Source organism: Oncorhynchus nerka, linkage group LG28 (genome assembly GCF_034236695.1).
Source record: "Oncorhynchus nerka isolate Pitt River linkage group LG28, Oner_Uvic_2.0, whole genome shotgun sequence".
Taxonomy (NCBI): domain Eukaryota; kingdom Metazoa; phylum Chordata; class Actinopteri; order Salmoniformes; family Salmonidae; genus Oncorhynchus; species Oncorhynchus nerka.
This window is the reverse complement of record NC_088423.1, coordinates 4410445-4427129: the sequence shown is the minus strand read 5'-3', so window position 1 is coordinate 4427129 and position 16685 is coordinate 4410445. Positions and strand designations below refer to the sequence as shown.

The following is a 16685-nucleotide window of genomic DNA, read 5'->3' as shown; positions in this document are numbered from 1 at the left end:
ATCTCCGACCACCAACTTACCATCCTGAGACGAGGCCGAGTATAGCCCACAAAGATCTCCGCCACGGCACACCCCAAAGGGGGGCACCAACCCAGACAGGAAGATCACGTCAGTAACTCAACCTACTCAAGTGACACACACATGGAAGAGCACCAGTAAGCCAGTGACTCAGCCCCTGTAAAGGGTTAGAGGCAGAGACTCCCAGAGGAGAGAAGGGAACCGGCCAGGCAGAGACAGCAAGGGCGGGTCGTTGCTCCAGTGCCTTTCCTTTCACCTTCACACTCCTAGGCCAAACTACACTCAATTATGGGACCCACTGAAGAGATGAGTCTTCAGTAAAGACTTAAAGGTTGAGACCGAGTCTGCGTCTCTCACATGGGTAGGCAGACCATTCCATAAAAATGGAGCTATAGGAGTATAGCCTCCGGCTGTTTGCTTAGACATTCTAGGGACAGTAAGGAGGCCTGCGTCTTGTGACCGTAGCGTACGTGTAGGTATGTACGGCAGGACCAAATCGGAAAGATGGGTAGGAGCAGAGCCATGTAATGCTTTGTAGGTTAGCAGTAAAACCTTGAAATCAGCCCTTGCCTTAACAGGAAGCCAGTGTAGAGAGGCTAGCATTGGAGTAATATGATCAAATTTTGGGGTTCTAGTCAAGATTCTAGCAGCCGTGTTTATCACTAACTGAAGTTTATTTGGTGCTTTATCCAGGTTGCCGGAAAGTAGAGCATTGCAGTAGTCCAATGTAGAAGCGACAAAAGCATAGACTGATTTTTCTGCATCATTTTTGGTCAGAAAGTTTCTGATTTTTGCAATGTTACGTAGGTGCGAAAAAGCTGTCCTTGAAACAGTCTTGATATGTTCGTCAAAAGAGAGATCGGGGTCCAGAGTAACGCTGAGGTCCTTCAGTTTTATTTGAGACGACTGTACAACCATCAAGATTAATTGTCAGATTCAACAGAAAATCTCTCTGTTTCTTGGGACCTAGAACAAGCATCTCTGTTTTGTCTGAGTTTAAAAGTGGAACATTTGCAGCTATCCACTTCCTTATGTCTGAAACACAGGCTTCCAGGGAGGGAAATTTGGGGGTTGAAATGTACAGCTGTGTGTCATCTGCATAGCAGTGAAAGTTAACATTATGTTTCCGGATTACATCACCAAGAGGTAAAATATATAGTGAAAACAATAGTGGTCCTAAAACGGAACCTTGAGGAACACCGAAATTTACAGTTGATTTGTCCGAGGACAAACCATCCACAGAGACAAACTGATATCTTTCCGACAGATTAGATCTTAATAACCAGGCCAGAACTTGTCCGTGTAGACCAATTTGGGTTTCCAACCTCTCCAAAAGAATGTGGTGATCAATTGTATCAAAAGCAGCACTAAGGTCTAGGAGCACTAGGACAGATGTCTGAAACAATTCAAAGGTAATTTACCACCTTCACAAGTGCAGTCTCAGTGCTATGATGGGGTCTATAACCAGACTGAAGCGTTTCGTATACATTGTTTGTCTTCAGGAAGGCAGTGAGTTGCTTTTTCTAAAATTTTTGAGCGGAATGGGAGATTTGATTATAGGCCAATAGTTTTTTATATTTTCTGGGTCAAGATTTGGCTTTTTCAAGAGAGGCTTCATTACTGCCACTTTTAGTGAGTTTGGTATACATCCGGTGGATAGAGAGCTGTTTATTATGTTCAACATAGGAGGGTGAAGCACAGGAAGCAGCTCTTTCAGTAGTTTAGTTGGAATAGGGTCCAATATGCAGCTTGAAGGTTAAGAAGGCCATGATTATTTTCATCACTGTGTGAAGAGATATAGTACTAAAACACTAGAGTGTATCCCTTGATCCTAGGTCCTGGCAGAGTTGTGCAGACTCAGGACAACTGAGCTTTGGAGGAATAGGCACATTTAAAGAGGATTCCATAATTTGCTTTCTAATGATCATGATCTTTTCCTCAAAGAAGTTTATTATTTATCACTGCTGAAGTGATAGCCATCCTCTCTTGGGGAATGTTGCTTTTTAGTTAGCTTTGCGACAGTATCAAAAATACATTTCGGATTTTTCGGATTTTCCTCAATTAAGTTGGAAAAATAGGATGATCGAGCAGCAGTGAGGGCTCTTCGATACTGCACGGTAATGTCTTTCCAAACTAGTCGGAAGACTTCCAGAAGCTTGCTTCAGAGCTTGGGTATTTTCTGTGTACCAGGGAGCTAGTTTCTTATGACAAATGCTTTTTGTTTTTAGGGGTGCGACTGCATCTAGGCTATTGCGCAAGGATAAATTGAGTTTCTCAGTTAGGTGGTTAACTGATTTTTGTACTCTGGCGTCCTTGGGTAGGCGGAGGGATTCTGGAAGGGCATCTAGGAATCTTTGTGTTGTCCGAAAATGTATAGCATAACTTTTGATGATCCTTGGTTGGAGTCTGAGCAGATTATTTGTTGCGATTGCAAATGTAATAAAATGGTGATCCAACAGTCCAGGATTATGAGGAAAACATTGAGATCCACAACATTTATTCCACAGGACAAAACTAGGTCCAGGGTATGACTGTGGCAGTGAGTAGGTCTGGAGACATGTTGAACAAAACCGAGTCGATGATGGTTCCGAAAGCCTTTTGGAGTGGGTCTGTGGACTTTTCCATGTGAAAATTAAAGTCACCAAAAATGTGAATATTATCTGCCATGACTACAAGGTCCGATAGGAATTCAGGGAACTCAGTGAGAAACGCTTTATATGGCCGAGGAGGCCTGTAAACAGTAGCTATAGAAAGTGATTGAATAGGCTGCATAGATTTCATGACTAGAAGCTCAAAAGACGAAAACATCGGGGGGTGTTTGTCAATTTAAATTTGCTATAATAAATGTTAGCAACACCTCTGCCTTTGCGGGATGTGCGGGGGATATGGTTACTAGTGTAACCAGGAGGTGAGGCCTCATTTAACACAGTAAATTAATCAGGCTTAAGCTATGTTTCAGTCAGGCCAATCACATCAAGATTATGATCAGTGATCAGTTCATTGACTATAACTGCCTTGGAAGTGAGGGAACTAACACATTGAGTAGCCCTATTTTGAGATGTGAGGTATCACAATCTCTTTCAATAATGGCAGGAATGGAGGAGGTCTTTATTCCAGTGAGATTGCTAAGGCAAACACCGCCATGTTTAGTTTTGCCCAACCTAGGTCGAGGCACAGATACGGTCTCAAAGGGAATAGCTGAGCTGACTACACTGACTGTGCTAGTGGCAAACTCCACTATCCTGGCCTGCACCTTATCTCATTGTGGAGCTAGGGGAGTTAGAGCCCTGTCTATCTTCGTAGATATGATGAGAGCACACCTCCAGCTAGGATGGAGTCCGTCACTCCTCAATGGACCAGACTTGGTTGTTGATTGTGATGTGTGTCTGTGTCTGTATTTGTGTTTGTCAGGGTGACACCACCCTCAGTACTCCTTCAAAGATGACGAGGAATGAAAGCTATGCCATCATGGACAGATCTCTCAGCACCAGCTCACTGGAAGGTACTGTATGGTGGCCCACATGGGACATGCAGTGCACAAACAAAAATACCAAATATCGCTAAAAGTGCAAGAACAGAAGAGAAAATAGAGCGATATTGAACTAATTTTAATCTCTCTCTTCCTCTTTCTTTTACAGTTAAAGGTATGTGCATACCTGGGGGTGTTGACAAGTGTCTCATTCCCCTTCAGCGGCACAGGAAGTCCCGGTATCCAGGATGTTTAAATGGTACATCCAGAAAATCCTTCCCCAAACAGTGTTGCAACTACAAAGAATACCGTATGCTGCCCTCCTCCAAAACAGAGGGTAGGTTTAGCTTGTTCATTTCAGTTGTTATGTTACTCCCATGTGTCATATGTCGTTACAAAAAGATTGACTGATTAAACCAATAACAACCAGTTGGACAGGCTGTGACCAGTCAAGGAAAATGCATTCATGATAACTTGCCGATTTTGGAAATGATAAAACATGTTGAAATCTATTTTTAGACAGGCACGCAATTGATTTGGACAAATGATATCCTTTGTTTTGTAATCACAGACCTTTTCCATGACTTGGTGCCAGTCAATGAACTGTCCTCCTCAGATGATGGTTGATTGGCGATTGGCCCAAAGCCATTTCCTCCCTACTTACGTACTGACTCCATGTTTTGTTGAGTGTGTAGGGGTTGACTTTTTGTGCAAAGTTACAAAAGTACAAATATCATACCCCCTCACAATGTATAACCTCCCCTGTTATTGTAATGGTGAGAGGTTAGCATGTGTTGGGGATATGATATTTGTGTGTCTAACTTTCACACTCATCATTATTCACAATTAATTTCAGGATTATGCGTAATTATGGTAGCATCCACATTAATGTGTTTAGAAACATATTCAATAACTATTTACAATAACAGTGACTCCAAAATAACTTACCTACTAACCAATGATGGACTGACTTTGTTGTGTGTGTAGGGGTTGCCAGTCGGCTGTTGGGCCCATCCATTGAGACCTATTGTCTGCCAGAGCTCACCCGCTACGACTGTGAGGTCAACGTCCCTCTCCAGGGCAACCTACACCTGCTGCAGGGCAGTGACCTGCTGAGAGCCCTGGACCAGGCCACCTAGACCCAGCCCTACACCCTCTACTCTCCTACCCTACCCTGGACCAGGCCACCTAGACCCAGCCCTACACCCCTACTCCCCTACCCTACCCTGGACCAGGCCAACTAGACCCAGCCCTACACCCCCTACTCCCCTACCCTACCCTGGATCAGGCTACCTAGACCCAGCCCTACACCCCCTACTCCCCTAGCCTACCCTGGACCAGGCCACCTAGACCCAGCCTTACACCCCCTACTTCCCTACCCTACCCTGGATCAGGCCACCTAGACCGAGCCCTACACCCCCTACTCCACTACCGTACCCTTGACCAGGCTACCTAGACCCAGCCCTACACCCCTTACTCCCCAACCCTACCCTGGACCAGGCTACCTAGACCCAGCCCTACACCCCCTAACCCCCTACCTTCCCTTGGATGTGGCTACCTAGACCCAGACCTATACCCCCTCCCCAACTTTACCCTCCCCTACCCTACCTAGATATATCCATCTTCAACCCCACCCTTACCCTCCAATAGCCTTAAACAATACAATTTAGACCTCTTTACAACCCTGACTGAGGCCTCAGCCAAGCCCCCACCCCTGCCCCAAAGGCCTAGCACATTCAAGATACAGTTTAAGACGGACGTTTACATACAATTAGGTTGGTCATTAAAACTCGTTTTTCAACCACTACACAAATTTCTTGTTAACAAACTATAGTTTTGGCAAGTCGGTTAGGACATCTACTTTGTACATGACGCAAGTCATTTTTCCAACAATTGTTTACAGACACATTATTTAACTTACAATTCACTTTATCACAATTCCAGTGGGTCAGAAGTTTGCATACACTAAGTTGACTGTGCCTTTAAACAGCTTGGAAAATTATGTCATGGCTTTAGAAGCTTCTGTTAAGGCTAAATGACATCATTTGAGTCAATTGGAGGTGTACCTGTGGATGTATTTCAAAGCCTACCTTCAAACTCAGTGCCTCTTTGCTTGACATCATGGGAAAATCTAAAGAAATCAGCCAAGACCTCAGAATTTTTTTTTTGAAGACCTCCACAAGTCTGGTTCATCCTTGGGAGCAATTTCCAAGCGCCTGAAGGTACCACGTTCATCTATACAAACGATAGTACGCAAGTATAAACACCATGGGACCACTCAGCCATCATACCGCTCAGGAAGGAGATTCTGTCTTCTAGAGATGAACATACTTTGGTGTGAAAAGTGCAAATCAATCCCAGAACAACAGCAAAGGACCCTTTTAAGATGCTGGAGGAAACAGGTACAAAAGTGTCTATATCCACAGTAAAACGAGTCCTATATTGACATAACCTGAAAGACCGCTCAGCAAGGAAGAAGCCACTGCTCGAAAACCGCCATAAAAAAGCCAGACTACGGTTTGCAACTGCACATGGGGACAAAGATCATACTTTTGGAGAAATGTACTCTGGTCTGATGAAACAAAAATAAAACTGTTTGGCCATAATGACCATCGTTATGTTTGGAGGAAAAAGGGGGACGCTTGCAAGCCAAAGAACCTCCTCCCAACCGTGAAGCATGGAGGTGGCAGCATCATGTTGTGGCGGTGATTTGCTGCAGGAGGGACTGGTTCACTTCACAAAATAGATGGCATCATGAGGCGGGAAAAGTATGTGGATATATTGAAGCAACATCTCAAGACATCAGTCAGGAAGTTAAAGCTTGGTCACAAATGGGTCTTCCAAATGGATAATGGCCCCAAGCATACTTACAAACTTGTGGCAAAATGGCTTAAGGACAACAAAGTCAAGGTATTGGAGTGGCCATCACAAAGCCCTGACCTCAATCCTATAGAAAATGTGTGGGTAGAACTGAAAAAGCGTGTGCGAGCAAGGATGCCTACAATCCTGACTCAGTTACACCAGCTCTGTCAGGAGGAATGGGCTAAAATTCACCCAACTTATTGTGGGAAGCCTGTGGAAGGCTACCCGAAACGTTTGACCCAAGAAAAAACAGTTTAAAAGCAAAACTACCAAATACTAATTGAGTGTATATAAACTTCTGACCCACTGGGAATGTGATGAAAGAAATATAAGCTTAAATAAATAATTCTCTCTACTATTATTCTGACATTTCACATTGGTGATCCTAATTAACCTAAGACAGGGAATTAAATGTCAGGAATTGTGAAAAACTGAGTTTAAATGTATTTGGCTAAGATGTATGTAAACTTCCGACTTCAACTGTAGTACTACTCCTCCACACCTTACCCCACCCGACCATACCAAGCCCCATATGAACCTGTTCCATCGGCTAATCCTCCTCTTCATCCATCCACCCTACTGCCTCTATGTATCATTAGAAAAACATGTGTTTTCTATTTTGTCATCTTTATCATCATAAATTATATACCACAGGAGGCTGGGGAGGGGAGGACGGGTCATAATAATGGCTGGATTGGAACTCATTAAAACACATAGAAACCATGTGTTTGATGTGTCTGATAATTCCATTCCAGCCATTACCCACCATTCTCCCCAATTAAGGTGCCACCAGCCTCCTGTGGGAGGAGGAATTTTTAGTTCTGAGTCTATTTCTGTTTCATTGATCTCAAGGTCTATGTTGTCCCCCCAGTTGTGTGATCTGTAGCAGGCGGATGTCATACTTTTCCTCTTTCACAATCTCTCCCCCTCTGTCCGTCTGTCTGTCTGTCTGTCTGTCTGCCTGTCCGTCCGTCCATTTGGCGCTGTTAGAGACAAATTAAAAAACATAACCGTCTAAAATCTGGATGGTACATTATCTACTGTCAGCATGATATCTGGGGTTTTCCTTCCTTTTCCCTTACCGTCTACCTTCCTTCAATCCCATTGACCTAGTCTGTCTCTCACTGCCTTTGACTGGTGTCTGTTTGCATGTTTTTCACTGGATAGTTACAGTGCTTGTCAGGCCATGAAATTGATTGGTCAAATCAGAGCATGCCTTTACATTGAGAGAATAGTCCTACTTTTGGTGCCTTTGTTATGGCATTAGAGGTCATATCAGGATCAGGGAGACTTTGGCCTTGATCACAAGAGGCTGGTGAGAGAAGGACAGTGCATAATAATGACTGGAATGAAGTGATTGGAATGGTCGATACCATTCCATTCCATCCATTACTATGAGTCCATCCTCCCCAATTAAGGTGCTACTAGATGCCTGTGGTCTAGATTCAATCATATCAAACGTTAACTGGCTATAGCTGACACTAGCTCCAACATTGCAGTAGTATCTAACAATTCACAATAATACACACAAATACAAAGTAAAATAATGGAATTAAGAAATATATAAATATTAGGACGAGCAATGTCAGAGTGGCTTTGACTAAAATACAGTGGAATTGAATACAGTATATACATATGAAATGAGTAAAGCAGTATTTAAACAGTATTCAAGTAGCCAGTGATTCCATGTCTATGTATATAGTGCAGCAGCCTGTAAGGTGCAGGGATGAGTAACCGGGTGGTAGCTGATGCTTTGGTGGTGTCGGAGGGTTAACTGCGTTGGAGCTGTCAAAACAGAGTGGCTGCTGGTCATTGTCAGGAAGACCCACCCGTCCCACTCCCGTTAGAAGTTCAGAAGAAGAAAGTGTATTATATATAGAAATAATGATGCTGAAATCATGAGGGTTTCTATCATCCTAATGGTGTAGATTACATCTCACATTCCAGTGTTAGAACTTTTAAACAAAGCTGCAAGGGAGTTCTCTTAATGTGACTCCATGCAGCCAATGGCAACGTCCGCTTGGGGTATAATGCCAGGAGCCGCTTGTGGATTTGATAGCTCTAATGCAGTTCCACCTCCAACACCACCAGTACAACTGCTATGAGGGTGTCGGCTAGCACAGATCTGATAGACTTTAGCCCTTAGTTTAAGAGGTGAGGCTATCGACATTCAGACAGTTTTTATGGATTCCTTCTCTTTCTTCCTGTCTCTTTCTCTTTTTTGAAGGTATTTGTCTTTGTGTGCTAACCCCTTTACATTTTGACTTTAGCTTTGTACACACATATACAGTACATTTAAAGACATAAGCTCGAAAGTTTCTACTATAATGTCAAGATAGTGTTTTAGTGTCTTGGTACTTTGTCTTATCTACCCGGTAGATACAGATTGTATTCCTGTGTTTTAGATGTTACTCCATAGTGCTGGTGTCTTTTTTTGTACAAGTATAATGAATTACATGGCAGGCCAGTAGTGATCTGTTATTGCGCTTTAAAGAAAAAAGAAAATTGAGAGAAAAAAATATGAAAGATACACAGTACCAGTCAGAGGTTTGGACTCCCCTACTCATTCAAGGGTTTTTCTGTATTTTTATTATTTTCTACATTGTAGAATAACATGAAGCAGGTTGAGAGAATGCCAAGAGTGTGCAAAGCTCTCATCAAGTCAAAGGACGGCTACAAGAATTTAAAATCTATTTAGATTTGTTTAACACTTTTTTGGTTATTACATGATTCCATATGTGTTTCAGTTTTACTTGAATGAGTAGGTGTGTCCAAACTTTTGACAGGTACTGTATAATTTTGAATATTGTAAACAATTGAAATTGACACAGTAATCTCTTTCAACAGTATCTAAAAAGGTGCTGATGCTTTATGTATAGATATAAAGTAATCTCTTTCAACAGTATCTAAAAATGTGCTGATGCTCTATGTATAGATATAAAGTAATCTCTTTCAACAGTATCTAAAAATGTGCTGATGCTCTATGTATAGATATAAAGTCATCTCTTTCAACAGTATCTAAAAAGGTGCTGATGCTTTATGTATAGATATAAAGTCATCTCTTTCAACAGTATCTAAAAAGGTGCTGATGCTTTATGTATAGATATAAAGTAATCTCTTTCAACAGTATCTAAAAATGTGCTGATGCTCGATGTATAGATATAAAGTCATCTCTTTCAACAGTATCTAAAAAGGTGCTGATGCTTTATGTATAGATATAAAGTCATCTCTTTCAACAGTATCTAAAAAGGTGATGGTGCTTTATAGATATAACCATCTAGCATTTGTAGAGGAATCTTTATATGTTTATTGGATCCACTTTTATTAACACTGTATTTTGATGTTGTTGTTTATTTTTCTTGCTGACATTGTCTTTAAAGGTGATTTATAGCTCCAACAGGATTGGGATAGTGACACATTTGTTGTTGTTTTAGCTCTGTAATCCAGCACTTTGGATTTGATATATTATATAACATAATGAGGTCAAAGTGCAGACTGTCAGCTTCAATTTGAGGGTATTTTTATCCATATTGGGTGAACCATTTAGGAATTACAGCACTAGTTGTGCAAAGTTACAGACGCACAAATATCATACACCCTCAAAAATGATAACCTCCCCTTTTATTTTAATGTGAGAGGTTAGCATGTCTTGGAGGTATGAGATTTGTGCATCTGGAACTTTCCCACTCATCATTATTCACAATGAATTCAGGACTATTCATAATCATTGTAGCATCCACATTAATGTAGAAGTGTTTAGAAACAGATTTTATAATTATTTACAATGTGACCAAAATGACACAGTACATTATTTAGCATTAACTTCTATTGCGCACAAAATACTCTGAAACTCAACCAAAATAAACTGCAAATGCATCCAACAAGTTTGTAGAGTCACAAGCTTGATGTAATCAATGCGTACTAGGAATATGGGACCAAATACTAAACTTTTGACTACTTTAATACTGCCCTACCAAGCAAAAAGGTAGTAACTGCTCATAGCGTGGAACTGAGAAAAATGGCTTTTATTTATTTACCTTGGTTTACTTTGTGCAGTTACTGCTAACATGACCCCCATTTTCTCCAAAACACAATACAATAGAGGCAGGATACTTGTCCACATGATTAAGCATGTATTTAATGTAGCAAAAATGACATGAACTCTTTACTTGGTAGGGCACCATACACATAAGTGAATTTGCCCCAAAACCTTTGGTCAAATAAAATGGGGGGGGACTATGTTCAAAAAGTGCTGTAATTCCTAAACGGTTCAACCGATATGGATGAAATACCCTCAAATGAAAGCTGACAGTCTGCACTTTAACATCATAGTCATTGTATTATTTTATAATCCAAAGTCCTGGAGTACAGAGACAGAATAACAACAACAAATGCACTGTCCCAATACTTTGAGCTCACTGTAATTTGCCTTAACATTGCCTTAAGGTTGTCTCAATGTTGACTCAGCCCAGTGTTATGCCCTTCAAATGCACAGATTGTCTCTGTAAACATAGACGTCCAATAAAACCCACACTATACAAATCCTGATGTTTAGCTTGGCGAGCCCTAGCTTAAGATCCGGTATGTTGACTATATGTAATTATGTTGAGAATATGTCATTAGTCCAGTGTAGACCTCCCCTAGTTGTGATAACGAGAGATGTTTTGAGGAGACAATTCTAGAAGGATAAAGAATCTGATTCACTACGTCGACCTACAGATGTGGTCAAATATATTGGCACCCTTGCACTTTACAATGGAGGTGCAATGGAGCAGAATGTTGAATGGCTATTTTTACCCTGTAGGCACCTGAAACTTAAATAAATTACACAGTAATGGAGAATCATTGCCTCCAACCAAATTATACTGAACAAAAATATTAACGTCAAATGAAAGATTTTACTGAGTTAGAGTTCATATAGGAAATCAGTCAATTGAACTAAATTAATTAGGCCCTAATCTATTTATTTCACATGACTGGGAATATAGATATGCATATTTGCTCACAGACACCATTAAAAAAGTAGGGCATGGATCAGAAAACCAGTCAGTATCTTGCCTCATGCAGCGTGACACACATCCTTTTCAAAAGTTGAATCAGGCTGTTGGTTGTGGCCTGTGGAATGTTGTCCCACTCCTCTTCAGTGGCTGTGTGAAGTTGTTGGATATTGGAGGGAACTGGAACACGCTGTCGTACACGTCAATCCAGAGCATCCAAAACATGCTCAATAGGTGACATGTCTGGTGACTATGAAGGCCATGGAAGAACGGGGACATTTTCAGCTTCCAGGAATTGTGTACAGATCCTTGTGAAATGGGGCTGTGCATTATCATGACCATCGTTCTCAGGATTTCATGTGGGTTTGGGTAGTTCAATAATAAGAGGCTGTAATGTGGTGCAGAGGGTGTTAATCAGTGAGGGTGATATGTCTGTCCTACATTGGTCCAACATCATTTCATTGAAATGAGGTGGAAACAATGTTGATTCAACCAGTGTGCCCCCAGTGTGTGAGAACTTTAACGACCAACCGTCAATATCAAATACTCAGGCACTTCCCTTGACCTCTTGGTAGCATATGTTTTGTCAATACCAGTGGAGGCTGCTGAGGGGAGGACGGATAATAATAATGGCTGGAACGGAGTGAACGGAATGGCATAAAACACATGGAAATCATTGGTTTGGTGTTTTTGATACCTTTCCACATATTCCGCTCCAGCCATTACCACGTGCCCGCCTTCCCCAATTAAGGTGCCACCAGCCTCCTGTGGTCGATACACAAATCTCAAAATCAAAACGGTTGAACCTCAGATTATTTCTGTGTTAGACTCAGTAATAGTTACATGTAGAGCAATGGGTGGCAGAATTCTGTTGAAACCTTTTGGGACCTGTTGGGACCTGTTGGAACAAATGGTGAGACAGTGACAGAAGTAAGACGGAGAGCTGAGGGACAGATAGAGAGGGACTGTGGTGCTGAACTGTGACTGACATATAGAGAGGGACTGTGGTGCTGAACTGTGACTGACATATAGAGAGGGACTGTGGTGCTGAACTGTGACTGACATATAGAGAGGGACTGTGGTGCTGAACTGTGACTGACATATAGAGAGGGACTGTGGTGCTGAACTGTGACTGACATATAGAGAGGGACTGTGGTGCTGAACTGTGACTGACATATAGAGAGGGACTGTGGTGCTGAACTGACTGATGCACTTATCTCTCCACGCTACTTCACACATTATTCAGCTCATTGCTTTCTCTCCCTCCCTCTCTGTCATCCTCTCTCTTTCCCTCCCTCTCTCCCTCCCTCTCTGTCATCCTCTCTCTTTCCCTCTATCTCCCTCTCTCTTTCCCTCCCACGTTCAATTTTAGGATCAGCCCTGTCAAGTTTAGCTATCCTGTCAACCTTAGAACATTTTAGACCAAATATTGTTTCCACTGTTAATGGAAATATAGATGCCGTGAGTTCCTCCAAAGACATGAGAAAATAAGATCCTTGTTGTCGTTGAGCCAAAGTGAATGGAATGTGGAACGTTTCCTTAAATTAGCCATGTTCCAGATAAATAAACACAAGGATAAAATGATGGGATGTATAATTTCATATATTTATTTATTCTATGGGAATGAGGAGGAGTACATAAATGAGTTACCGATAGTTAGATCAGACCACTCCATTAGCTGAACCATTTCTGGTGTTGGTCCCTATATGCACAAATATGCAGTATTTAACAGATAAAAGCATGAAAAATTCCATGCTTTGCATTTGTGATTTTAAACTTATTTGAGTTAAAATCTCTTGTTATTACTTGAATTTTAAGCGATAGAAAAACCAAAGTAAGATAAAGTTAAAGTTCTCCACCTTGCAGGCCATGCTCCTGTTCCTGACGGAGATGAGTCAAGGCTGAGATGTCAGATAGAACTGCAGATGTGATTTGGCCTAAATTGAGTTCCGGTATGTGAGAAGAGTTGGCTAGAGGGAAGTCACAAAATAACTGCAGAAACAAGGCGTAGCACCAGTCCTAGCTGTAGCTACTGTGACACTTCAAGGGCCAAAAAACAACATTTAGCAATATGAATAATTGAACAATCTCAGTTCTCATCCTCTTTAAAGGCAATATCAGCATTCTAGGCTACTAAATATAATGAGGGTTGTTTTTTCTGCTTTTATCCATTACATTTTTGGATGTCTTAGTTATTTTAGATGATCCTATGATTTATATAGAATTCATTATATTGTTATTCATTTTGTTATTACTGTATAGGGAATTTAACCCAATAAGATGTATTTCTGCACTGATTTCTTATTAAAGTGTACTGATCTGCATTTGTGATGTGATACATGTGTTCTCTTCCCTGTATCAACACTTCCTATACTCCCTTCATAACACATAGGCACATTTACAATAATAATAATGAGCTATACCTAATGCATAATAATGCACAACACCTTCAATTGGAAAGCCAAAATTCTAAAATATAAGACAGGAACTTCATAAAGACTGAAAACACCTTATATTCTATATGGAATGTACACTGAGTGTACAAAACATGAGCAACACCTTCCTAATATTGAGTTTAACCCCTTTTACCCTCAGAACAGCCTCAATTCGTCGGGGCATGGACTCTTTCAAGGTGTCGAAAGCGTTCCACAGGGATACTGGCCCATGTTGACTCCAATGCTTCCCACAGTTGGGTCAAGTCTTTTATTTTTGATTGAACCTTTATTTAACTAGGCAAGTGTGTTAAGAACACATTCTTATTTACAATGACAGCCTAGGAACAGTGGGTTAACTGCCTTGTTCACGGGCAGGACAACATATTTTTACCTTGTCAGCTCTGGGATTCGATCTAGCAACCTTTCGGTTACTGGCCCAACACTCTAACCAAGTTGGATGTCTGGATGTCCTTTGGGTGGAAGACCATTCTTCATACACACGGGAAAATGTTAAGTGTGAAAAACCCAGCAGCGTTGCAGTTCTTGATACACTAAAATTGATGCTTCCTGCTGTGGCAGGGTTAGCATGAGTTGGACAACACTGACAAGTGCCTGTTGTGGCCGTGTCTGATTCCTGGCTTAGGAAGGCCAATTTCCATCCCTAACTATAACATTTTCCGACAAGATAGAACTGCTAAAGGGGGCGGAGTTGCAATCTAATGCAGAGATAGCCTGCAGAGTTCCATCTTACTATCCAGGTCTGTGAAAACAGAAATTTGCATCCTGTAGCACTAATTCCAAAACGTTTTGAGACACTGTGAAGTCCATGGAGAATAAGACCACCTCCCCCCATCTGCCCACTGCAGATGGATATGAAACACTGTCACCACCGATAAATCTACGATAATCGATAGTTTCAATAAGCATTTTTCTACGGCTGGCCATGCTTTCCACCTGGCTACCCCTACCCCTGCCAACATCTCAGCACCCCCTGCAGCAACTTGCCCAAGCCCCCCTACAAATCAGCTGGGCTAGACAATCTGGACCCTCTCTTTCTAAAAATGATCCACCAAAATTGTTGCAACCCCTATTACTAGCCTATTCAACCTCTCTTTTGTATCGTCTGAGATCCCTAAAAATTGGAAAGCTGCCGCGGTCATCCCCCTCTTCAAAGGGGGAGACACTCTAGACACAAACTATTACAGACCTATATCCATCCTGCCCTGCCTTTGAGGGGAACGGCACCTCACTACCTCCAGGCTCTGATCAGGCCCTACACCCAAACAAGGGCACTGCGTTCATCCACCTCTGGCCTGCTCGCCTCCCTACCACTGAGGAAGTACAGTTCCCGCTCAGCCCAGTCAAAACTGTTCGCTGCTCTGGCCCCCCAATGGTGGAACAAACTCCCTCACGACGCCAGGACAGCGGAGTCAATCACCACCTTCCGGAGACACCTGAAACCCCACCTCTTTAAGGAATACCTAGGATAGGATAAAGTAATCCTTCTCCCCCCCCCCCCCCCCCTTAAAAGACCTAGATGCACTATTGTAAAGTGGCTGTTCCACTGGATGTCATAAGGTGAAAGCACCAATTTGTAAGTCGCTCTGGATAAGAGCGTCTGCTAAATGACTTAAATGTAAAATGTAAAGCCAAGTTAACAAACAGATCACCGACCATTTCGAATCCCACCTTACTTTCTCCACTATGCAATCTGGTTTCAGAGCTGGTCATGGCTTAGCCACGCTCAAGGTCCTAAGCGATATCATAACCACCATCGATAAAAGAAAGATTTTTTTAATTTTTTACTTTAGTTCATTTGTAAACTCTATTTATTGAACTGCATTGTTGGTTAAGGGCTTGTAAGTAAATAGCTCACGGAATACCTGTTGAATTCGGCGCATGTTACAAATGAAATTTGATCTATCATCCCTCCCTCCATCCATCCATGCAGGCATTGAGAGAATAGCCTCAGGGCTTGCCTCCTCTCCTCTCCTCTCCCTCTTCCTCTCTTCCACATTTCACCCGGACAGAGGGGTTCATCAGTGTTGGTTCCCTAGGACGAGGGAGACGACGGGCCTGTCTGGTTTGGAAGCTCCTCTTGATAGATCACTCACCCCTGCCCCCTCTGGCCTGAAGTCTGCCAGGGGAGAGGAGAAACAGCTTCAGAACGTTGGGCTGTTTCGGGCATTAATTCAATTAAAGGAACATTCCTGCCCTGTACTCATGGTTGGGGAGTAACTGATTACAAAAAACAGTAACTGTAATCCGTTACCAGCAACAAATATTGCAATCAGATTACTGATACTTTTGAAAAACTAGATTCTCGAGAATTACTTTTAAATTCAGAAAGGATGTTTGCGTAAAAAAATATTTGACACTTCTCTGTTTTCTCAATGACATTCAAATCAACATTGAAAAAAGGCACAATTTTAAGTTTGTTCCACCTGAGCGAAGTCAGATACCACTATGATGACACACGCAATGTGTTTGATGAAGCGCAGAGAAAAGAGCAGGAATAGGCTTTTGTAGGCTACAGTACAAGCTATGTCTTCCAATGGTGTGACTGCTGTCGGCAACCAAAGATGATCCAGTTTGAGTAAACGCTTGGAGGCAAGGATGACAGTAGCCGTGTAGTCTACGACGATACGGAGATAACTTATTATTGATATCTACATAGCGCATTTGATGTCAATCACACTGCTGCTGCTCTCTCATTTAGCTATTTGCGCCTCACTGATTGTGGTTGTTGTGGATGGCTGTTCACAAATCTAAATATGTAGTTGAACTCAAGAAGTTTAAGCTGCCTGTCAATCATTGTTTTTGAAACTAGTGGGCAGTCATTGAAAAATGTGCTCTTGCAACAGCTGCATAGTTTGGATCCAAGCCTACGGAATAAAAGTGTGG

General features: G+C 41.9%; 1 protein-coding gene across 1 annotated transcript in view; it reads left to right on the top strand.

Annotated features, from left to right (window-relative positions):
• Nucleotides 1-13670, top strand: part of LOC115119233 (endothelial PAS domain-containing protein 1-like) — a 97658-nt gene extending 83988 nt beyond the window's left edge. The window contains 3 exon segments of the mRNA XM_065012605.1: nucleotides 3430-3520; nucleotides 3657-3824; nucleotides 4475-13670. Coding sequence (XP_064868677.1) covers nucleotides 3430-3520; nucleotides 3657-3824; nucleotides 4475-4626 — 411 coding nt within the window. The 3' untranslated portion in view covers nucleotides 4627-13670.
• Nucleotides 13671-16685: the final 3015 nt, after the last annotated feature.